The sequence below is a fragment of the Pseudophryne corroboree genome, chromosome 8 (assembly GCF_028390025.1).
Source record: "Pseudophryne corroboree isolate aPseCor3 chromosome 8, aPseCor3.hap2, whole genome shotgun sequence".
Lineage (NCBI taxonomy): Eukaryota > Metazoa > Chordata > Amphibia > Anura > Myobatrachidae > Pseudophryne > Pseudophryne corroboree.
In genome coordinates this window covers 491,330,263-491,356,187 of record NC_086451.1, presented here as the reverse complement: position 1 = coordinate 491,356,187, position 25,925 = coordinate 491,330,263, and the positions used below count along the sequence as shown (strand labels likewise).

General features: G+C 47.5%; 1 protein-coding gene across 3 annotated transcripts in view; it reads right to left on the bottom strand.

Annotated features, from left to right (window-relative positions):
• EXOC3L2 (exocyst complex component 3 like 2) overlaps positions 1-25,925 on the bottom strand; it is a 399,789-nt gene that overhangs the window by 67,581 nt on the left and 306,283 nt on the right. For all 3 annotated transcript variants that reach the window (XM_063938456.1, XM_063938455.1, XM_063938457.1), the window contains exons 7-8: positions 21,015-21,115; positions 20,615-20,725 (exon numbers count right to left, since the gene is read on the bottom strand). In XM_063938456.1, the coding sequence (XP_063794526.1) occupies positions 20,615-20,725; positions 21,015-21,115 (212 nt within the window). The remainder of the gene's footprint in view (positions 1-20,614; positions 20,726-21,014; positions 21,116-25,925) is intronic.

The following is a 25,925-nucleotide window of genomic DNA, read 5'->3' as shown; positions in this document are numbered from 1 at the left end:
CGGCGCGGCTCCGGGAACGGACGATCAAGGTTAGGTTCCTGTGTTCGATCCCTCTGGAGCTAATGGTGTCCAGTAGCCTAAGAAGCACGACCTATCCGCAGCTAGTAGGTTTGCTTCTCTCCCCTCAGTCCCACGTAGCAGAGAGTCTGTTGCCAGCAGAAGCTCTCTGAAAATAAAAAACCTAACTAAAATACTTTCTTCTTAGCAAGCTCAGGAGAGCTCACTAAGGTGCACCCAGCTCCTTCCGGGCACAGATTCTAACTGAGGTCTGGAGGAGGGGCATAGAGGGAGGAGCCAGTGCACACCAGTAGTACTAAATCTTTCTTAGAGTGCCCAGTCTCCTGCGGAGCCCGTCTATTCCCCATGGTCCTTACGGAGTCCCCAGCATCCACTAGGACGTTAGAGAAAAACTGCTTACATGATGGTGTTTTGCTGCATGGATATATTTCTCACATGCATTGTTAGGTGGCTGAATTATGGGGCGTCCCTTCCGGGTTTGTGGGATGCACACACGACCCAGCCCCTAGCTCTGAAAGCAGCTTCCAGCAGGTATATCAGAGTGGCTCTCATCCCGGAACCACGGCCCTCCTTCCCTGCAATGTGATCTCACAACAGGGGGAGGGGGAGGCACTGCAGAAGCGACTCACACTGCATCTCTCCTTCTGTCTCGGCGTCAGCGGTTTCCCCACTCTCATTGCCCTCATCCACTGCCACCGGCACACGGGGACAACAGCAGAGAGCGACTCACACTACATCTATCCTTCTGTCTCGGCGTCAGCGGTTTCCCCACTTTCATTGTCCTCATCCACTGCCACCGGCACACGGGGACAACAGCAGAAACGACTCACACTACATCTCTCCTTCTGTCTCGGCGTCAGCGGTTTCCCCACTCTCATTGTCCTCATCCACTGCCACCGGCACACGGGGACAACAGCAGAGAGCGACTCACACTACATCTCTCCTTCTGTCTCGGCGTGAGCGGTTTCCCCACTCTCATTGTCCTCATCCACTGCCACCGGCACACGGGGACAACAGCAGAAGCGACTCACACTACATCTATCCTTCTGTCTCGGCGTCAGCGGTTTCCCCACTCTCATTGTCCTCATCCACTGCCACCGGCACACGGGGACAACAGCAGAAGCGACTCACACTACATCTATCCTTCTGTCTCGGTGTGAGCGGTTTCCCCACTCTCATTGTCCTCATCCACTGCCACCGGCACACGGGGACAACAGCAGAAGCGACTCACACTACATCTATCCTTCTGTCTCGGCGTGAGCGGTTTCCCCACTCTCATTGTCCTCATCCACTGCCACCGGCACACGGGGACAACAGCAGAAGTGACTCACACTACATCTATCCTTCTGTCTCGGCGTGAGCGGTTTCCCCACTCTCATTGTCCTCATCCACTGCCACCGGCACACGGGGACAACAGCAGAAACGACTCACACTACATCTCTCCTTCTGTCTCGGCGTCAGCGGTTTCCCCACTCTCATTGTCCTCATCCACTGCCACCGGCACATGGGGACAACAGCAGAAGCGACTCACACTACATCTATCCTTCTGTCTCGGTGTGAGCGGTTTCCCCACTCTCATTGTCCTCATCCACTGCCACCGGCACACGGGGACAACAGCAGAAGTGACTCACACTACATCTATCCTTCTGTCTCGGCGTGAGCGGTTTCCCCACTCTCATTGTCCTCATCCACTGCCACCGGCACACGGGGACAACAGCAGAAGTGACTCACACTACATCTATCCTTCTGTCTCGGCGTGAGCGGTTTCCCCACTCTCATTGTCCTCATCCACTGCCACCGGCACACGGGGACAACAGCAGAAAGCGACTCATACTACATCTCTCCTTCTGTCTCGGCGTGAGCGGTTTCCCCACTCTCATTGTCCTCATCCACTGCCACCGGCACACGGGGACAACAGCAGAGAGCGACTCACACTACATCTCTCCTTCTGTCTCGGCGTGAGCGGTTTCCCCACTCTCATTGTCCTCATCCACTGCCACCGGCACACGGGGACAACAGCAGAAGCGACTCACACTACATCTATCCTTCTGTCTCGGCGTCAGCGGTTTCCCCACTCTCATTGTCCTCATCCACTGCCACCGGCACACGGGGACAACAGCAGAAACGACTCACACTACATCTCTCCTTCTGTCTCGGCGTCAGCGGTTTCCCCACTCTCATTGTCCTCATCCACTGCCACCGGCACACGGGGACAACAGCAGAAGCGACTCACACTACATCTATCCTTCTGTCTCGGTGTGAGCGGTTTCCCCACTCTCATTGTCCTCATCCACTGCCACCGGCACACGGGGACAACAGCAGAAGCGACTCACACTACATCTATCCTTCTGTCTCGGCGTGAGCGGTTTCCCCACTCTCATTGTCCTCATCCACTGCCACCGGCACACGGGGACAACAGCAAAAGTGACTCACACTACATCTATCCTTCTGTCTCGGCGTGAGCGGTTTCCCCACTCTCATTGTCCTCATCCACTGCCACCGGCACACGGGGACAACAGCAGAAGTGACTCACACTACATCTATCCTTCTGTCTCGGCGTGAGTGGTTTCCCCACTCTCATTGTCCTCATCCACTGCCACCGGCACATGGGGACAACAGCAGAAGCGACTCACACTACATCTATCCTTCTGTCTCGGCGTCAGCGGTTTCCCCACTCTCATTGTCCTCATCCACTGCCACCGGCACACGGGGACAACAGCAGAAGCGACTCACACTACATCTCTCCTTCTGTCTCGGTGTGAGCGGTTTCCCCACTCTCATTGTCCTCATCCACTGCCACCGGCACACGGGGACAACAGCAGAAGTGACTCACACTACATCTATCCTTCTGTCTCGGCGTCAGCGGTTTCCCCACTCTCATTGTCCTCATCCACTGCCACCGGCACACGGGGACAACAGCAGAGAGCGACTCACACTACATCTATCCTTCTGTCTCGGCGTGAGCGGTTTCCCCACTCTCATTGTCCTCATCCACTGCCACCGGCACACGGGGACAACAACAGAAGGGGAATCCAGCTCATGTACCCCGGGACACCTTTTATATTAATCTTTGTACCAAGATATTGGGATATTATTGCTGCTTGGTATCTATAGCTGTTCATATATTTCTTGCCACAGGTATTGGGGGGACACGGTGGAGGCAGGGTGATGGTATGTGGGTCTGTGGCACACGGTGGAGGCAGGGTGATAGTATGTGGGTATGTGACACACGGTGGAGGCAGGGTGATGGTATGTGGGTATGTGACACACGGTGGAGGCAGGGTGATGGTATGTGGGTCTGTGACACACGGTGGAGGAAGGGTGATGGTATGTGGGTATGTGACACACGGTGGAGGAAGGGTGATGGTATGTGGGTCTGTGACACACGGTGGAGGAAGGGTGATGGTATGTGGGTCTGTGACACACGGTGGAGGAAGGGTGATGGTTTGTGGGTATGTGGCACACGGTGGAGGAAGGGTGATGGTATGTGGGTCTGTGACACACGGTGGAGGAAGGGTGATGGTATGTGGGTATGTGACACACGGTGGAGGAAGGGTGATGGTATGTGGGTATGTGACACATGGTGGAGGAAGGGTGATGGTATGTGGGTCTGTGGCACACGGTGGAGGAAGGGTGATAGTATGTGGGTCTGTGGCACACGGTGGAGGAAGGGTGATGGTATGTGGGTCTGTGACACACGGTGGAGGAAGGGTGATGGTATGTGGGTATGTGACACACGGTGGAGTAAGGGTGATGGTATGTGGGTCTGTGACACACGGTGGAGGAAGGGTGATGGTATGTGGGTATGTGGCACACGGTGGAGGCAGGGTGATGGTATGTGGGTCTGTGACACACGGTGGAGGAAGGGTGACGGTATGTGGGTATGTGACATACGGTGGAGGAAGGGTGATGGTTTGTGGGTCTGTGACACACGGTGGAGGAAGGGTGATGGTATGTGGGTCTGTGACACACGGTGGAGTAAGGGTGATGGTATGTGGGTCTGTGACATACGGTGGAGGAAGGGTGATGGTATGTGGGTATGTGGCACATGGTGGAGGCAGGGTGATGGTATGTGGGTCTGTAAAATACGGTGGAGGAAGGATGATGGTATGTGGGTATGTGACACACGGTGGAGTAAGGGTGATGGTATGTGGGTCTGTGACACATGGTGGAGGAAGGGTGATGGTATGTGGGTCTGTGACATACGGTGGAGGCAGGGTGATGGTATGTGGGTCTGTGACATACGGTGGAGGAAGGGTGATGGTATGTGGGTATGTGACACATGGTGGAGGAAGGGTGATGGTATGTGTGTATGTGACACATGGTGGTGGAAGGGTGATGGTATGTGGGTCTGTGGCACACGGTGGAGGCAGGGTGATGGTATGTGGGTATGTGACACACGGTGGAGGAAGGGTGTTGGTATGTGGGTCTGTGACATACGGTGGAGGCAGGGTGATGGTATGTGGGTATGTGGCACACGGTGGAGGAAGGGTGATGGTATGTGGGTCTGTGACACATGGTGGAGGAAGGGTGATGGTATGTGGGTCTGTGACACACGGTGGAGGAAGGGTGATGGTATGTGGGTATGTGGCACACGGTGGAGGAAGGGTGATGGTATGTGGGTCTGTGGCACACGGTGGTGGAAGGGTGATGGTATGTGGGTCTGTGACATACGGTGGAGGAAGGGTGATGGTATGTGGGTATGTGACACACGGTGGAGGAAGGGTGTTGGTATGTGGGTCTGTGACATACGGTGGAGGCAGGGTGATGGTATGTGGGTATGTGGCACACGGTGGAGGAAGGGTGATGGTATGTGGGTCTGTGACACATGGTGGAGGAAGGGTGATGGTATGTGGGTCTGTGACACACGGTGGAGGAAGGGTGATGGTATGTGGGTATGTGGCACACGGTGGAGGAAGGGTGATGGTATGTGGGTCTGTGGCACACGGTGGTGGAAGGGTGATGGTATGTGGGTCTGTGACATACGGTGGAGGAAGGGTGATGGTATGTGGGTCTGTGACACATGGTGGAGGAAGGGTGATGGTATGTGGGTCTGTGACATACGGTGGAGGCAGGGTGATGGTATGTGGGTCTGTGACATACGGTGGAGGAAGGGTGATGGTATGTGGGTATGTGACACACGGTGGAGTAAGGGTGATGGTATGTGGGTATGTGACACACGGTGGAGTAAGGGTGATGGTATGTGGGTCTGTGACACACGGTGGAGTAAGGGTGATGGTATGTGGGTCTGTGACATACGGTGGAGGAAGGGTGATGGTATGTGGGTATGTGGCACATGGTGGAGGCAGGGTGATGGTATGTGGGTCTGTGACATACGGTGGAGGAAGGGTGATGGTATGTGGGTATGTGACACACGGTGGAGTAAGGGTGATGGTATGTGGGTCTGTGACACATGGTGGAGGAAGGGTGATGGTATGTGGGTATGTGACACACGGTGGAGGCAGGGTGATGGTATGTGGGTCTGTGACATACGGTGGAGGAAGGGTGATGGTATGTGGCACACGGTGGAGGAAGGGTGATGGTATGTGGGTCTGTGACACATGGGGGAGGAAGGGTGATGGTATGTGGGTCTGTGACATACGGTGGAGGAAGGGTGATGGTATGTGGGTATGTGGCACACGGTGGAGGCAGGGTAATGGTATGTGGGTCTGTGACATACGGTGGAGGAAGGGTGATGGTATGTGGGTATGTGACACATGGTGGTGGAAGGGTGATGGTATGTGTGTATGTGACACATGTGGTGGAAGGGTGATGGTATGTGGGTCTGTGGCACACTGTGGAGGAAGGGTGATGGTATGTGGGTCTGTGACACATGGTGGTGGAAGGGTGATGGTATGTGGGTTTGTGACACACGGTGGAGGAAGGGTGATGGTATGTGGGTATGTGGCACACGGTGGAGGCAGGGTGATGGTATGTGGGTCTGTGACATACGGTGGAGGAAGGGTGATGGTATGTGGGTATGTGGCATACGATGGTGGAAGGGTGATGGTATGTGGGTCTGTGGCACACTGTGGAGGAAGGGTGATGGTATGTGGGTCTGTGACACATGGTGGTGGAAGGGTGATGGTATGTGGGTTTGTGACACACGGTGGAGGAAGGGTGATGGTATGTGGGTATGTGACATACGGTGGAGGCAGGGTGATGGTATGTGGGTCTGTGACATACGGTGGAGGAAGGGTGATGGTATGTGGGTATGTGACACATGGTGGAGGAAGGGTGATGGTATGTGGGTGTGTGACACACGGTGGAGGAAGGGTGATGGTATATGGGTATGTGGCATACGGTGGAGGCAGGGTGATGGTATGTGGGTATGTGGCACACGGTGGAGGCAGGGTGATGGTATGTGGGTCTGTGACATACGGTGGAGGAAGGGTGATGGTATGTGGGTATGTGACACATGGTGGAGGAAGGGTGATGGTATGTGGGTGTGTGACACACGGTGGAGGAAGGGTGATGGTATATGGGTATGTGGCATACGGTGGAGGCAGGGTGATGGTATGTGGGTATGTGACACAAGGTGGAGGAAGGGTGATGGTATGTGGGTCTGGGACACAAGGTGGAGGAAGGGTGATGGTATGTGGGTCTGGGACACAAGGTGGAGGCAGGGTGATTTGTATGTGGGTATGTGACACACGGTGGAGGCAGGGTGATGGTATGTGGGTATGTGACACAAGGTGGAGGAAGGGTGATGGTATGTGGGTCTGGGACACAAGGTAGAGGAAGGGTGATGGTATGTGGGTCTGGGACACAAGGTGGAGGCAGGGTGATTTGTATGTGGGTATGTGACACACGGTGGAGGCAGGGTGATGGTATGTGGGTATGTGACACAAGGTGGAGGAAGGGTGATGGTATGTGGGTCTGGGACACAAGGTAGAGGAAGGGTGATGGTATGTGGGTCTGGGACACAAGGTAGAGGAAGGGTGATGGTATGTGGGTCTGGGACACAAGGTGGAGGAAGGGTGATGGTATGTGGGTCTGTGATATATGTGCTGTCCCTGACGACGGGGTTTATCCCCGAAACGCCGTTGGAAAATAAACTTACTACTTTTATAAAGCTTTGAGCAAGTCTGCATGAGTGCCGCCGCAGCCGTTTGGTGAATACATGGGGGTTGTGCTATCAACCCACGGAGGGCACCGCAGCAAGTATTGCCTTTAATCCCATATTGGAGTGCCGGGTAACAACATTTCTCTCTCTCTATATATATATATATATATATATATATATATATATATATATATTGTCAAAGTCAGAAAAATATCTCTATGCACACTACCATATTTGCACCTCACACAGGTCCGTGCTGCGCATGCGTACGCTCTCCCGTACGTGCGCATACTCACAGTCGCGGGCACCCGCAGGCGCACGGTATGCGTATTTACGGTAGAGTTTATGTGATCGTAGCGTGCGACTCAATCGTTACATATTTTCACTATATAATGTATTTTGTAGATCATGGTCCCTTTGATAGATTCTGAAAGTTTAGTTAACATAGCATGTTCCTGAACAGAGAGATCCCTCTTTGTATTGTACGAAGGGTCTAACAGGGGTCATACAGTGGTGTTTGGTACCCATCGGAAGAGTATTTAAATAGCAATATTCCGGTGTTGGTTTGGAGCGGATTAATCGCTCGTGCGAATAGTTATGGACATAAGAAGTTTATGTCCATTTACTATTATTTGTTCTTATTTAGTCATGCGGCGGGAAACCCAGTATCCCACCCACCTGAACAGTTGGAAGCAGTCACAGCCCACCTGTATGAATCAACCTATGACCTTTTGTTATAATGCGAAGCAGAATTCCTGTGTCCAATGAACAATTAAATTGTAGGGACCATTGAATTGTATTGTGTGTGGGGCATAAATAGGCAGGCCGACCATATCCAGTTCACTCTCTTCAACGGTTCTCATTGCTGATAATCGGGAGCTGGATATCGAGGCGCATGCGATCGTTTCCCCTTGTGCGTAAGTGTTTCTCCGCAACTATATTGATCTTCTTGTTATTGTGAGCCAATCTCTCTCTCTCTCTCTCTCTCTTTTCTCCTCTTTCTCTCTTATTTTCTCTTAAATAGTAATTGTATTATATTTCCTGTGTAGTTATCTGGTTAGGTAGTCTATGTTATATTGTAGTGTATGATTTGCATTTGTATTAATTCTTTTGCAAGTATATCATTCATAATATATATATATTAGGCGTTGGACCCTAAGCCCAGGTATCTGTGTATTTCTTATAGTGTTAAGTATTCTCAGAGCGTCGGTGACGCTCATACAGCTTTTGAGTTAATAAGGTTATACTGTGTTGCATTTACACTCTATCTATACACTAAGGTTTTACAGCATATTACATTGTTTATGGTTTAGATTTAAAGGTTTAACATTGTTAGCGTCAGCGCCGCTGGTGATCTCCTCGTGGTCCCGAGCGTCCGCTACGCTATAGCGAATCATTACGTTAGTCAGCAGCCAATAGCGTGCCTGCCTGTGATCTCTTGGCCGTGAGCGAACATGACGCTTGAGCGTCTCGACTACGGCTAAGCGATTGTTACGCAACGAGCGTACCCTTACGGTACTTCATACGTAGATAGCGTACAGTGTTCTTAGACCTCATAAAGGGTATTATATAAGATAAATATTTAGCTTTATCAATTGCGGGCTCGTCCTGTCCTTCACATATCTGCACTAGGTAATTTCAGCAGACATTATCCAGCAGCAAAGGGCGGGAGATCATATTCCTCGTAGTGCTGTTTGGATAAGCGTCTGCTTCTCTTAGTAAAGGGTGCTGAAGGAATCCGGGAACCGGAGGTAAGAACAAAACGATAGTCTCTTTTAAAACTGTTTATTTTTCTGTCTTGCGTACACACGCACACATATATATCTGCATTTCTTTTTTTCATTTGTGTATTTTCGTATATCACTCTCCTGTTTGCCAGTTTTATAGTTGATAAACGTGCTAAGAGAGATTTGCCGCTATTTCATAGTTTAAGAGTAAAAAGGTAATATAGTTAAAGTATAGACAAACACAGCTGTGCCTGAGAGACAAGGCGAAGTCAGTGTGGTGCGTGGTAGATGATAAAGGATCATCTACATTGATAAACGTATATATTGTGTTACGGTGGATCTTTGCTTTGCGTACACGTGTCTCTAACAAAGGACTGAGACTTGCGTACGCAACCCAAGGGCCGACGCACGCAGCGTATATTACGCAACGGAGCGTACGGGTACGCCCACGTAACTCAAATCACAAGTGTTAATTTTTTTCAACGCGATAAATAGCGCAACGCGGTAAATAACGCAAGGCGATAAATCGCGCAAATCTATTTTAACATTCAAATTTTAAATTAATAGATCCTTCTCCTAATTTGTAACACATCTGGTCTAAAGAAAATTCCTGCGCAGAAATAGAAATAGAAACAAAAGTGTATATGTGGTGAGTGAGTGTTTGTTTTTACAATTTTTGAGGTTGAACCACAAGAAAAGTCGAGTTCTCGTGAGGTACATGCGTGTAAGTGACGTACATGGTGGCTAGGGAGGCATCCCTGGTTAAAACATACAATTTGAGCATTAGAGTGTAGCAGACCAGGAGGTCATACTGTAACAGACCAGGAGGTCATAACAGACCAGCAGGTTCAGGTACAGCAGACAAGGAAGTCCGCTATACAGTCCACAGGCACAACACCAAGAAAGGGTTGGTGCAACACCCATATAGGCCATACAAGCTCTGGCTGAAGGAATTCGCAGCCGTAATTTTCGATTCCACTGGTCGCTCCGTACATAAGATTAGTTGCTTATGTGCTGAACGATTGTACCGCACGTAATTGTGTACATTAGTAAACCTGACCGGTACTATTTGTGTACGAAGGTCATAAACGCTATTTGTACATTCTAACGTGATTTGTGTAATTTTTTTTATTTTAAGGGAGGTTCGCTGCTCACTCAGGAACTATCCAACAACCAATAGTTACTGGAAAGAGTAAGTGTTCTTCGGATCACCCTCGCAGGTTCCAGTAAATAGAGGTTCAGGTCGCAGGGGCCCTGGGTCGAGTACGCCAGCACTATATCAGTGTGATCAGGTCGTATTGGTCGGCGTGGGCGAGTGAGTGGGGTACTCGGTAAACCGCCACCGTCAGCCTATTTTGAACATTTTGGTTTGCGTAAGGGTTGGCTGAATGAAGCAACACCTTCGAACTATGGGGGCCACTTGTTCAGGTAGGGGGCGATCAACCTCGGTTCGGGTTGATTCAGTGAACCGACCAGTCGGGTCGGCAAGATACGTAATGTGTGAGAAATACGGAAGTCACACAGAAGCTTTATGTGATGAATGGGAGAGAATGACAATACATGACGGGGAGAAATTCCCAAGAGTAGGTAGCTTCAGCACAGAAGTGTTAACGAATTTAAGGAGAAGGATATGTCTCATTTAATCAGCCAAGAGACGAATCAAGCATTATGATTATTTACAGTTGTGGCAACAGGAGGGTGACATACAGAGAGGATTGGCTCAGGCGGCGGGATCTGGCTCGATCAGAAAACTGATAGCCACGGCCCCACCACCACCATATATATCAGGAGAGAAATTGGTTGCGGAGAATGACGCACTAAGGTGTAACACACAAACACTTAGCAACTGTGTAAATGTTAAAGATAATGTTAACCAATTAACCAATGCAAGTATTAACCCGTGCAAGTTGTACCCTGTTTTGAACTTTCCTCAGGAGTGTGATCAAGAGGACGAATCGGCAACAATTTCAGCGCTCTCTCTAGCAGCCACCATAGCAGAGACCACAGTAGGCACAGCTCCACCCCCGAGATTAGTAACAAAGGCCCCTAGCGGAGGGATAGGTGAGGTCGTATCAACGGGTAAGTACGGCACCATACACTATGCTGAAACTATTTCACCACAGCCTGTAGAATCTACACAGAATGAGGTTGTTAGAGTTAATCCTGTTAAGGTAATAGTAGTTCCAAATGGGAAAACAGACACTTCAGGAGTCACTCCTGTTAGGAACATTGCCATGTACAGCCCATTTTCCCGAATGGAATTAAGGACCATAGTGTCTGAATTCCCTGACCCTAGAAAAGACTTAGTTGCTAGCCAAAAATACATCAGAGACCTAGGTAACACTGTAGAGCCCAACAATAAAGACTGGCAGATATTGCTGAGAGCATGTTTACCCTCCAATGTCGACGCAGCTCAATTTTTAGCTGACTGTGGATTAGATCAGGATGTACCTCTTACAGAAGTGTACAACAAAGACAATGTAAAAAGAATAAGTTTACAGTTAAAGGAGTATTTCCCAGCCGTAGTTAAATGGAACAAAATATTCTCCATTAAACAGAAGGAGTCAGAAACAGCTGCAGAGTATTTTCACAGAGCATTATCAGAAATGGCAAAATACACAGGCATAGAGGACATTAAAACAAACATAAACCATCGAGAAGTAGCAGTATCGGTACTGATGGATGGTTTAAAAGAGTCATTGAAGACTAGGGTACAGACCACACAACCATGTTGGCGAGGTCTGTCTGTGGCTACTTTGAGAGAGGCTGCTATTGATCACGATAGGAACATCACCAGACACAGGGAACAACAAGGTGATAAGTTAATGGCAGTAAGTATACAGGCCCTGACCACAAGGCAGCCTTTGTTTATATCACCAAACCCTGTGGGTAAGTCAAATGTGGTTACTTGTTATTCTTGTCATAAACAGGGACACATGGCACGAGATTGTAGAGTGAAGAATTCACGAAACTCATACCAACCCCCTAGACAACGACACGACACACGACATTGGGATCAGGGTCCGCAGAAACGGAGTTATGAGCCACATGCAGGGGAAACAAAAAGATATCCCCCGAACAGAGACTGGCAAGCCTCTGGTAGCTCCCAATTAACTCCATCACAAGTAGTTGCTGCCAGCGGGATTCAGGGAGGTCACCATACCCAATAGGGGTGTGGCCATACCTGTAATCTGCAGCCAGTAAAATTGATTGCAAGCCTTGGAAGTGAACCAGAAATTGCAATCAATGTAGCTGGTAAATCATTAAACTTTCTTGTAGACACAGGGGCGGCCAAATCAGTGATAAATTCGACAGTGGGCATGAGAACCACTGGTAAGACAATTCCAGCCATAGGGGTAACGAGAGTAGTCCAGCACTACCCTGTTAGCAAACCAGCCGAGATTACAATAGGGCCTTTACATACCAAGCATTCCTTTTTGCTGGCTGCATCGGCACCGACTAATCTCCTGGGAAGAGACTTACTGTGTAAAATGGGGTGCGTCATTTATTGTACTCCTGAAGGTGTATTCTTGGACATACCTGAGAATCACGCTCAGGAAGTGCGAGACATGTTAGACTCCCCGTCAAAATTAATGTCACATACCATTATGACAAATAGGACTCCCTCCCAAGTAGAAGAAATGACATCTCAGATACCAGAGTCACTTTGGACTAAAGATGGACAGGACACTGGATTAATGGCAAACGTAGCTCCGGTAGTTGTACAAGTAAAAGATGGTAGGATAGCTCCAAAAATCCCACAGTACCCTCTGAAGCCAGAGGTGGAGTTAGGAGTGTATCCCGTAATAGAGCGCTTGCTACAACAGGGCATTCTGGTAAGAACGTCCAGCACTGCCAATAGTCCCATCTTCCCTGTTAAAAAGAGTGGGGGGAGGGGTTACCGGCTAGTGCAGGATCTAAGGGGGATTAACAAAATAGTTGAGAGTCAGTTCCCCGTAGTGCCAAATCCAGCTGTCATCCTAATGCAAATCCCTCCCACTGCGAAATTTTTCACTGTTATTGACCTCTGCTCCGCTTTCTTTTCGGTACCTCTGCACCCTGACAGTCAATATTTGTTTGCATTCACATACAGAGGAGTCCAATACACATGGACTCGATTACCACAAGGATTCATAGATAGCCCAAGTATATTTTCTCAGGCTTTGCATGATTGTTTACAGTCTTTCCAACCAGTGAGTGGATCAGTATTAATACAGTACGTGGATGATCTACTACTGTGTTCTGATTCATTGGAAGCATCCCTGAAGGATACGAAACAGCTCCTGTTTCATCTTTCAGACACAGGACACAAGGTTTCCAAAGACAAGTTGCAATTATGCCAAACTAAGGTAAAATATTTGGGACACTGTCTAACACAAGGACTGAGACACCTGACCGCTGATAGAATCCAAGCCATTAGAGACATGACACTGCCACAAACCCAGCAACAGATCAGAACATTTTTAGGAATGTGTGGGTATTGCCGTAACTGGATCCCAGGGTTTTCCATCCTAGCGTTACCCTTGCAGGAGATGGTCTCCTCAAACAAACCTGATCGGATTTCGCATACAGACGAGTCTGAGACAGCATTTGAGAGACTTAAACAGTGCCTAACGCAGGCACCAGCATTGGGTATGCCGGACTATGGGAAACCCTTTGAACTATACGGAACAGAAAGTGCTGGTTGCGCGGCAGGCGTACTAACCCAAAAGCACGGTGATGCCAGCAGGCCGGTAGCATATTACAGCGCTCAGCTAGATACGGTAGCGCGATCCCTCCCCACATGCTTGCGAAGCGTTGCTGCGATAGCATTGCTAGTAACGAAAAGCGAAGACGTCGTGCTAGGTCACAACCTCACAATTCATACACCACATGCAGTGTCAGCCTTGTTAAATTCTGCCCAAACCAGACACGTCTCATCAGCGCGGTTTACAATATGGGAATTGGCACTAATGGCCCCCGTAAACATCACCATAAGGAGATGCAGTACATTAAATCCTGCAACATATCTCCCAGGTGTGCCTGGACAGGCACAAAGGGTGGAGGATGAGAGTGGTGGGGAAGGAGAATTTAATACAAAGGAAGACACACATGATTGTATGGAATATTTGACCCAAAATTTTACCGCAAGGCCTGACATCAGTAACAACCCACTGGAAGATGTAGAACTTACGTTCTACACGGACGGTAGTTGTCATAGACAGTCAGACTCGGGAGACTTGTGTACTGGATACGCAGTCGTAGATGACCAAGGCACCATAGAAGCGGAACCGCTAGGCCCACCTCACTCAGCCCAGGTTGCTGAACTGGTCGCCCTAACCAGAGCATGTGAATTGGCTAAGGGCAAATCAGCCAATATCTACACCGATTCTAGATACGCATTCGGGGTAGTCCATGATTTCGGAGCCCTATGGCGCCTCAGAAATTTCATGACGGCAGCTGGTACACCGGTAGCGCATGCAGCTCATATAAAAAGGCTTCTAACAGCGATACAGGAACCCGACAGAGTGGCTGTTATCAAATGTAAAGCACACACATATAGCCAAGACCCAGTATCACTTGGTAACAGCCGAGCAGACGAAGCTGCTAAATTAGCAGCTGCTACCCCCAGACAGACAGACACCACACAACTGATGGTATTTAATACCATCAACACACAGAAGTTGTGTGAGATGCAAAATTTGTGTTCCACACAGGAAAAGGCAGTCTGGAAGGCAAAGGGATATGGTCAGGAGTCCTCAGGACTCTGGACGGATGGACACGGTAAACCAGTGGCCCCCAAAGCATACCTTCCATGCTTAGCTGAGGCAGCTCACGGGCTGACTCATCTGGGCAAGGAAGGGATGTGCAAGTTGGTAAGAGCATATTGGTGTGCCCCAGGATTTTCATCTCATGCGAGTAAAAGAGCAATGTCATGCCTTACCTGTCTGAGAAAGAACATCGGAAAGGCAATACCTACAGAACCATCTCATATCCCACCTGCCGGCGGCCCTTTCCAGGTAATACAGATTGACTTTATTCAATTACCCCCTTGTCGAAATTTGAAATATGTACTTGTTTGTATAGATGTTTTCTCAAATTGGGTCGAAGCATTTCCAGCGGCCACAAATACCGCTATGTTTACTGCTAAGAAAATTGTGCAGGAATTTGTATGTAGATATGGTATCCCTAGAATTATCGAAAGTGATAGGGGTACCCATTTTACAGGTGATGTCTTTCAAGGAATGTGTAAATTGATGGGAATTGATAGCAAGCTGCACACTCCATACCGTCCACAGGCGAGTGCGAAAGTGGAAAGAGTGAACAGCACTATTAAAAATAAACTGAGTAAAGTGATGGCAGAGACAGGATTGACATGGCCAGAAGCTTTACCCATTGTACTGTACAGCATCAGAACCACTCCCAGGTCCCCTCTTAATCTGTCTCCCTTTGAAATCTTGTTTGGTCGACAACCGCATGTCATGATTAACCCTCAGGATGATTTGAAGTGTAACAATGAAGTGACTGTAAAATACTTGATTAACATGAGTAAACAGTTAAGGAATCAAAATGATAATCTGAAGTTAGTGATTCCTGATTTACCAGATAGTAATTGTCATGACATTGAACCTGGGGATTATGTAATGATACGGAATTTTCTACGCTCAGGTTGCCTTATTGACAGATGGGAAGGACCATACCAGGTCTTATTGACTAGCACTACAGCATTGAAGGTTGCTGAGAGAGAGACTTGGGTTCATTCGTCCCACTGTAAAAAGGTTGCTGATCCAGAGAGGCCCCGTGATAAGGAACAGACGGTAGAGGTTGTATCACTGGAGTGTCTGTTCCAGGAGGACTGAGGCGGCACCTGAGTATTGAAAATCACAAGACCAAAAGCAGTTGTCGATCCCCTGTTCCCTTTTATTGTTTTTCTCCAACTTCCCATCCCCTCTCCCTCAAATTATTTTTTCCCCCTTCTCATTCTTCTCCGTTTCCTCCTACAAGATGGACTTGCCCCAAGAGACTGTGATCCGGATTTTCCTGTTGACCATGATGTTGACCAGAGCAGTCTGTTCCGGCGAGAGTACCATGGAGGTCGAGAGAGGTTCTGGAATGGGTTCTGATGACAGAGATGGAGGCGTAGTTTTCCAAGAACAACATAAGCAACAAGCAAAGGCGAGTATCAGAAAACGATCCGATAGCATTGACCATAGAAGGAATTGTGAAGGATTGTTAGCTGAAGAAAACTGTATCTGTCGGCTCTGTAACAATGTCATTGAGGATGGGTGCATAAAGAAATGCCAATCCAGTTTTAATATCCATATGGACCGGCATCCATTGAGTGACTATCACTCCTTAGTGGGTAGTGTGTTAAATAAAACAGATTGTTGGGTATGCTCTCAAGTACCTCAAGGTCATAGCAAATCAGGGCTAGTACCATTTCCTTTAACGTTAGGGGAGGTACTTGAGTTAAGTGGTGGGAGACCGGTGGACAGGAGGTTTAATATCTCCAGCCCTCCTAGTTTGAAGCTCCACCAATACCATGTGGATAGGTCCCTATTATGTTTTAACATCTCCAATCCCCGAAAGCCGGGAAATTGGGAAGTGTCATGGAGTAATCAAACCATGACCTTTTCGCATAGGGCAGATAGAATGCCTACAGATACAGAGCTTATACGCCACATAGCCAGTAGAGGAAAATCTTTCCGGTATAGGTATACCTTAGGAAATAGGATTACGAGAGTTGGAGAGGTATCACCAGGATACTGTGCACATATCCTACAACCTGATACGTGTACTAAGCAGATGGAAGAATTAGGGTCAGGAGATTTCACATGGAAGGTGTGTAATATGGTTATGTCCTACTCCGTCCCATATGTTCTCCCCGATGATGCATATTTCATATGCGGGAGAAAGGCGTATAAGTGGCTTGCCCCAAACTCTGAAGGATTGTGTTATATTGGAAAAGTACTGCCTGAAGTAATGACTGTATCACATGACAAAATGAAAGACATACACCGTGTTGCCCAAACTCCTTATACTCACACCCATTACGAGCACGTAGTTAAACGGCACCTGATAGAAAGAACAGAGCATCCGGCCTCTGACATGATCCATGAATCCACCGGGATTCAGTTTCTAATCGCGTTAGACATCACTCGCACCGCCAGAGGAGTGTTGAATTATAAATACATATCTGCGCTCGCCAATTTGTTAGATAATATCACTGAAATGTATGATGACACGTTTAGGTATACTGGAAGAGAACTTCAAGCTTATAAAACAGAACTGGTACAGCATAGAATGGTTCTTAATTACCTCACAGCAGTGACAGGCGGATATTGTGTCACACTGGCAACACAATACGGCGTGAAGTGTTGCACATATATTACGAATAGCACCGAGGACCCGGTCGAGGTCATAGACCAAAAGATGGACGATATTCTCCAACTGAAGTGGGAATTTCGCAGGAGACACAATCTCACTCTTGCTGCTGTAGGTAATGAGCTGACTGGTTGGGTGTCATGGTTGAACCCGCGAAATTGGTTCTCTGGTTTAGGAGACTGGGCTCAAGGAGTCATAATGGATGTTGGGAAGTTTCTCCTATGTATCTTAGGTGTTATCATAACGATCGGTTTGATATTTAGATGCGGTCAGGCTTTAATGAGGTGCAATCGTCGTACTAGGGTAATGAGTTTAAGGAGTGTGGAAACTGTAATTCCAATGAACTTGATTTATGACCCAAATGTAGAAACAATGATGTGATGAAAATGCGATTTCTACGGTCCGTTTCTTTCACCTGTTTTTCCGTTTCCTCCAAGGTAAAAAGACCCACTTGGACGAGGAATTTGATGAGCCGATATACAGACAACAGAGGGATTAAAGAAGAAGTTTTGACAACCTGATACACAGATTTTTGATGAACTATGCCATGGATCCCCAGTTTCCATAGAAATTTTAAAATTACGCTAGCCCAACACTTTTGTAAATCTATGGACATTGACAGCTTTTGCTCGCACCTTATGGGCAAAAGCACAAAGAAGACTGCATTCAACAGACACCAAACAAGACCTCAATCGACGAATGTACATTTACCTGACATAGAATACCACCGCATTTACCGTAATTATGTCTTTTCTTCATTTCTACAACCCTCAGGTAATGACACACATAGTCGATAGGGAATACAGGCACAGATATCAGCAATCACATATCACCCCCATTCATGTATCATCAACTAAAATGTGCTCCCCCATTTTGTTACAACCAAAGCCGAAAAGAGCTCGGTAAAGTTTGACAGCCCATCCACAGACCCGTACCACGGGATAAGAAGGAATTCAAATGTATACTTCGCAATACCTCGAAGCTTGATTTAAAACACGTACGGCACGATGATACATGACCCCCAAGCACGGATTCATACACACATGCTTCTGCTATCTCACTAGGTCATACCTTTTTCCTACCTTCTCCTCTCCTCCCCTACCCAACCATGGAAATGTATTAACCCCTGACATATATTTTTCTCTTTTTGAAATGTTTTAGAAGGTGGCAGTTATTGTTGACTGCCAAAGGGTGGACTGTCAAAGTCAGAAAAATATCTCTATGCACACTACCATATTTGCACCTCACACAGGTCCGTGCTGCGCATGCGTACGCTCTCCCGTACGTGCGCATACTCACAGTCGCGGGCACCCGCAGGCGCACGGTATGCGTATTTACGGTAGAGTTTATGTGATCGTAGCGTGCGACTCAATCGTTACATATTTTCACTATATAATGTATTTTGTAGATCATGGTCCCTTTGATAGATTCTGAAAGTTTGGTTAATATAGAATGTTCGTGAACAGAGAAATCCCTCTTTGTTTGATACGAAGGGTCAGACAGGAGTAATACAGTGGTGTTTAGTACCCATCGGAAGAGTATTTAATTAGCAATATTCCGGTGTTGGTTTGGAGCGGATTAATCGCTCGTGCGAATAGTTATGGACATAAGAAGTTTATGTCCATTTACTATTATTTGTTCTTATTTAGTCATGCGACGGGAAACCCAGTATCCCACCCACCTGAACAGTTGGAAGCAGTCACAGCCCACCTGTATGAATCAACCTATGACCTTTTGTTATAATGCGAAGCAGAATTCCTTTTTTCAAATGAACAATGAGATTGTAGGGACCATTGAATTGTATTGTGTGTGGGGCATAAATAGGCAGGCCGACCATATCCAGTTCACCCTCTTCAACGGTTCTCATTGCTGATAATCGGGAGCTGGATATCGAGGCGCATGCGATCGTTTCCCCTTGTGCGTAAGTGTTTCTCCGCAACTATATTGATCTTCTTGTTATTGTGAGCCAATCTCTCTCTCTCTCTCTCTCTCTTCTCCTCTTTCTCTCTTATTTTCTCTTAAATAGTAATTGTATTATATTTCCTGTGTAGTTATCTGGTTAGGTAGTCTATGTTATATTGTAGTGTATGATTTGTATTTGTATTAATTCTTTTGCAAGTATATCATTCATAATATATATATATTAGGCGTTGGACCCTAAGCCCAGGTATCTGTGTATTTCTTATAGTGTTAAGTATTCTCAGAGCGTCGGTGACGCTCATACAGCTTTTGAGTTAATAAGGTTACACTGTGTTGCATTTACACTCTATCTCTACACTAAGGTTTTACAGCATATTACATTGTTTATGGTTTAGATTTAAAGGTTTAACATTGTTAGCGTCAGCGCCGCTGGTGATCTCCTCGTGGTCCCGAGCGTCCGCTACGCTATAGCGAATCATTACGTTAGTCAGCAGCCAATAGCGTGCCTGCCTGTGATCTCTTGGCCGTGAGCGAACGTGACACTTGAGCGTCTCGACTACGGCTAAGCGATTGTTACGCAACGAGCGTACCCTTACGGTACTTCATACGTAGATAGCGTACAGTGTTCTTAGACCTCATAAAGGGTATTATATAAGATACATATTTAGCTTTATCAATATATAGAGCTAAGTGTAAGTTACCTCATACTGACAGAATGATTTCCATCCTCCTCTCATTACATGTTCCAGGTTGCTCAGAGCATGACTCTTTTCTCCATATATGGTGGACCTGTCTGTGGAGGCTGAATAAGCCCCACCCCTTGGTGACCCTGATAGTCCTAACCCTTCCACCCCATGGTGACCCTGATGGTCCTAACCCTTCCCCCCCATGATGACCCTGATAGTACTAACCCTTGCACCCCATGGTGACGCTTATAGTCCTAACCCTTCCACCCCTTGGTGACCCTGATAGTCCTAACCCTTCCACCCCATGGTGACCCTGATAGTCCTAACCCTTCCACACCATGGTGACCCTGATAGTCCTAACCCTTTCATCCCATGGTGACCCTGATAGTTCTAACCCTTCCATCCCATGGTGACCCTGATAGTCCTAACCCTTCCACCCCATGGTGACCCTGATAGTCGTAACCCTTCCACCCCATGGTGACCCTGTAGTTCTAACCCTTCCACCCCATGGTGACGCTTATAGTCCTAACCCTTCCATCCCATGGTGACCCTGATAGTCCTAACCCTTCCACCCCATGGTGACCCTGATAGTCCTAACCCTTCCACCCCATGGTGACGCTTATAGTCCTAACCCTTCCATCCCATGGTGACCCTGATAGTCCTAACCCTTCCACCCCATGGTGACCCTGATAGTCCTAACCCTTCCACCCCATGGTGACCCTGATAGTCCTAACCCTTCCACCCCATGCGTTTTACCTGTGAGCAATTGAATTAACTACATATAGGTAACATGATTGTAACAACATATCAGTTCTGTATTATGAGCCACTCACCGGAAGGTGGGACAGCAGTTGACAATGTTAATGACTCGGCAAATGAACGCGTCGGTGGTGTCGGCCAGCCCATTCTGCTCGGAGTAAAATTGCTCCACTGTCTTATGGAAACTGGTACAAAACAGAAGTTGAAAGGATTAAGCTATAAAGTAACATAAACTGTAATGAATGATGATTACTCCCGGTGCACAACGCTTCCATAGCACCTACTGCGCACCATCCCACTCATGTTACCCCCGGCTCAGCAGCGCCACCCAGCACATTATTGTGTCACAGCAGCCACCATGAGCCGAAATAAACACAGCAACAGGACTGGGAGTAACTGGACGAGGGTTTCTGGTGAAAGCAAAACACGGAAGGTTCCTCATATAAAGAACCAATGTCACGTCCTGGAAGTTACCTGTGCAAGAAGTCCGAAAAGCAGCTCAGACAGGTATCAGCCATCATCATCCCAAACTCCTCATTTATCAGCGGAGCCCGATCTACATGTGGCTTCATTATCTAGGAGGAAACAGTATGTAAGAAGCCATTAGCATATGATTACCATCCCAGACCATGACGCCGGCTGCAAACAGGTGACATCAGAAATTACCATGAACAGAGATATCGTATATACATTTAGTGCCGTCTATTGCGTATTGTACAATTATATATATATATATATATATATATATATATGCAGTATCAGCAGTTGTGGCCATAGTGAGCCACTGATTCTATTCAGGTCTGTAGGGATCCACCCACACATGGAGGAAAAAGCAGGTGTGACCGCACCTGGAGGCTGGCTTTTGCACAGGTACCAGGTAGGGCTCAAGCTGTGACACAGGCAGGGTGGCCAGCGGGCTCAAGCAGTGACACAGGCAGGGTGGCCAGCGGGCTCGAGCAGTGACACAGGCAGGGTGGCCAGCGGGCTCAAGCAGTGACACAGGCAGGGTGGCCAGCGGGCTCAAGCAGTGACACAGGCAAGGTGACCAGCGGGCTCAAGCAGTGACACAGGCAAGGTGGCCAGCGGGCTCAAGCAGTGACACAGGCAAGGTGGCCAGCGGGCTCAAGCAGTGACACAGGCAGGGTGGCCAGCGGGCTCAAGCAGTGACACAGGCAGGGTGGCCAGCGGGCTCAAGCAGTGACACAGGCAAGGTGGCCAGCGGGCTCAAGCAGTGACACAGGCAAGGTGGCCAGCGGGCTCAAGCAGTGACACAGGCAAGGTGGCCAGCGGGCTCAAGCAGTGACACAGGCAGGGTGGCCAGCGGGCTCAAGCAGTGACACAGGCAGGGTGGCCAGCGGGCTCAAGCAGTGACACAGGCAAGGTGGCCAGCGGGCTCAAGCAGTGACACAGGCAAGGTGGCCAGCGGGCTCAAGCAGTGACACAGGCAGGGTGGCCAGGGTTCAGCCTGCAGGACACAGAGAGAACCAAAAACTGCAACTGTGAAGCTGTGGCAGGAAGAACAGCCAGCTAAAGACCAGGCCAGAGCCTGTGATATCCTGCAGGAAGCAGGACTGAGACTCTGTATGTGGGAAGCAAGGTGAACTATACCGCTGACAGACAGGGCTGGACTCTGAGAGACTTTGTCTACAGCCTAGTAGCTTCAATAGTGAGGGCTCAAGAAGTGAGATAGTTGCCCAGAATGGCATTCTGTTATTTTCTGTTCACTTGCTGCCAAGAAAGTTTTATTCATTCATACACTGGAAAAGCTGTCCTCTGATCCTGATTTATCACATAGACACTGCACCAATACACCCCTCTACCGAGCTAGTTACCCCAAGTCATCACTATGTATATATTGCTAGGGCAACCCGTTTTCCCGTCAGCTGTGGATGGCCGTGTTTAATGACGGCACCCGTGACCGGAAATGGGTGGTGAAGGTGATTGGGGTCTGGACACTGGGGATCTATATAAGGTATGTGGTATTTTCTGTGTTTGTATCCTGACGAAAGGTGTGATTAAATAGCACCTGAAACGTTGACAATTAAGCTTGTGTAGCTGTCTCATTTGTCTTGAAAATCCGTGGAGTGCCGCCTGAACTTGCTTTCTGCATCTGCTTTGTTTGGACCGTGGGAGGGCACCCAGGTATTTAACAAGGTGTTTGGAGTGCCGGTCATACGGGATTTTTATGCATTAAATCTCTGCTTGTCAGATATTTACTGGACATGGCAACCAATCTTCATAAATGATATGGATTTGTGTCAGTACCTTTTTCTTACTCACTGAACTATTCTTTTTTGCACGTTGTCTTGTGAACACGGTGTTTGTTTTTGCATAAGGATTTGCTGCTGCTTTGACTGATTCATGAGTATGGAGGGATCAAGCCAAGGCAGATTGAAAAACATTCCAGGTTTTCAGACTATCACTCTACCTACAGGGGAGTTTCTTAGCTTCACTGATTCTGAGGCAGAGACATTACTAAACAAAGACACCTTTAAAAATACGGCTGGTGTAGATGCTGTAGAGGATATTTATTTTTCATTACTTAAATTAAAGAAAAAGGAGATTGATTATCACCTGCATAGTGTGACAATCTCTGACTATTATAGGGAACGGAAAATCCCCAGGGGATTTAGGATCAAAAATATCCCCACTATTGGGAGGATGAATTCGGAGTTTTGTCGCCGCTGGGTGGCAGTGTTGAACAAATGTTCATGTGATCTGATGCTATTAGTGGTAGAAGAATCCACCAGAATTATGAATGAAACTAAAACTAAAATAGCAGACTTGGTAAAATCCTCCAATACCCTCTTGACAAGTGATCCCAATTCAGATTGGATGACCAAACTGAATCAAAAGGTAGAGTCCTATAAATGTGAATTGATCAAATACAAAAAATCCAAACTGGTAACAGTGAATAAGGATTACGAAGAACAAACAGTCTACCCCTGGGCCACAGGGCGCTATCCCCTAAGAAGGAAGCAATTCTTCAATAAACGAAATTCAAGACGATTTCTAACAGATACTGAGGTATCCACCGGGGGAAGTTCAGCAGAGGAACAAGAACCCTCAACTAGCGCCCAAAGCAGTAAACCCCCTTTAGGGACCTCGACACGCACCGGCGGTGCGCGAAGAAAAGAATACGCTCCCAAACGAGGAGGGGCGGCCAAGGAGAAAGGAAGAGGAAAACGCTAATTCCTCGTAACAATCTCATAATTAATTTATCATCCTATTCACTATCAGAGGAAGAAACCTGTTTGCTGAATAAAGGGCTCTCATATGTACCCACAACGAAGTTTAATGCTTTTGATTGGAAAGTGGATGCATGGAAACATCAACGCAACTTAAAGTTAAAAGAACACTTTGGGAAAAATTCAATCACTGAGGTTATGGAGGGTCCGGACCATCCCTTAAGACCAATTTCTCATTTTGATCCACAGACACATAACGCTTCGATTAGAAGCTATTCAAGGATGCTTGAATCTTCTGTCACGAAGGAGATCAAAAAAATGGATAAACCCCTCCCTAATTTAACACAGGGAGAATTCTCAGCAATGAGATCCTTAAGCGAGAACAAGGAGTTGGTGATACGATCGGCCGACAAGGGAGGGGCCATTGTGCTGCAGGATCGTGCCCAATATATGGATGAAATCCATCGCCAGCTCAATGACCAGTTGGTGTATGAAAAACTGGGGGGGGACCCCACAATTTCATTCAAAAAAGAGATTGATATAATCCTACAGGATGCATATCAGAAGAAATATATTGATAAAACAACCCTGAAAGCATTGACGGTGGATCACCCCATTACTCCAATTCTTTACACATTGCCAAAAGTGCACAAGAGTTTGTCTGCCCCCCCTGGACGCCCAATAATCTCGGCTCGTGGGTCGTTATACAATGCCATCTCCAGATATTTAGACTACTATCTACAGCCGGTAATCCAAGCAGAGCAGACGGTACTCATGGACACCACACAGCTATTGATCCATCTTCAAAATTGTACAGAACTACCAGAGGAATGTGTATTAGCAAGCATTGACGTAGTAAGTCTGTACACAAATATCCCACATCGAGAGGGAATTTCCTCAATGAGACGGTTGCTGATTGGTAATTTACATTACAAAGGCCCAGATATTGACTTCTTTTTACTTTTGCTGGAGAAGACCCTCACCCGAAACTTTTTCATGTTTGACGGGACTTTCTTTCTGCAACGCTTGGGGTGCGCGATGGGGAGCAACGTGGCCCCAGCGTTTGCGAATGCGTTCATGCTGTCCATTGAAAAAAACGCTGTTTTTAGAAAATAAACCTTTTGCTAACGGTATCATCTTATTTTTGCGTTATATAGACGATTTGTTTATAGTATGGTCCGGCAAACTTAATGACTTTGTGTATCATATGACACGTATCAATCAAATGGACGCAAACATCAAGTTCACCTATGATGTGAGTATTGACACAATCCATTACCTGGACGTCCAAATTACAAGAACAGGAACAGCATTATCTACATCAATTTATCACAAACCCACGGATAAGAATACATTACTCCACGCAAGGAGTTTTCATCCGGTAGCCATGAAAAAAGGTCTTCCGTACTCACAATTTTTAAGAGTTAAGCGGATCTCAAGTAATGCTATGGATGCAGAGAGAGAAATCAATGACATGATGGAAAAATTCCTTCAACGAGGCTATAGAAGGCAAGAGTTGATCAAGGCCAAAGAAAAAGCAATGGCACTATCACGTGAAGAATGTTTACGTAGAAAGACGAAATCTGAACGGAAGATAGTACCTCTTGTGACTACTTACACGACGGCGAGTACAGTTATTAGGAAGAATGCCAACACACTTTGGCCCATCGTCAGTTCAGATAACTCTATTCCAGCACTCCATAATAGTTCTTTGCTTAAGTGTCATCGTCGAGGAAGAAACTTAAAAGACTGGTTGGTACACTCTGATATAATATCACCACAAAGGGAGCTCAGGTCTCATTTTTTAAGTAAGCCCCCGGGGTCTTACAAGTGCACGGGATGCACAACGTGCAGATTCCTGGAAACAGGACCAGTGGTACTTCACCCCCACTCTGGTAAAAAAATTGCCATCAAGCATGTATTGACGTGTACTTCAAGATTTGTTATTTACATCATTAAATGTCCGTGTGGTCTAGCATACATAGGCAAAACGGTATGCACTTTCCGGGAGCGGGCTGCACAACACAGATCCGCCATTAGAATGGTCTTGGAGGGTAAAGCCACCGAACAGCCAGTAGCACGTCACTATAAGGAAATGGGCCATAGTATGGCTACTTTGCGTTACAAATTGGTGGACCATGTTCCACCGTTACCGCGTGGGGGTGACCGAAACAAGAAGCTGCTGCAATTGGAGGCA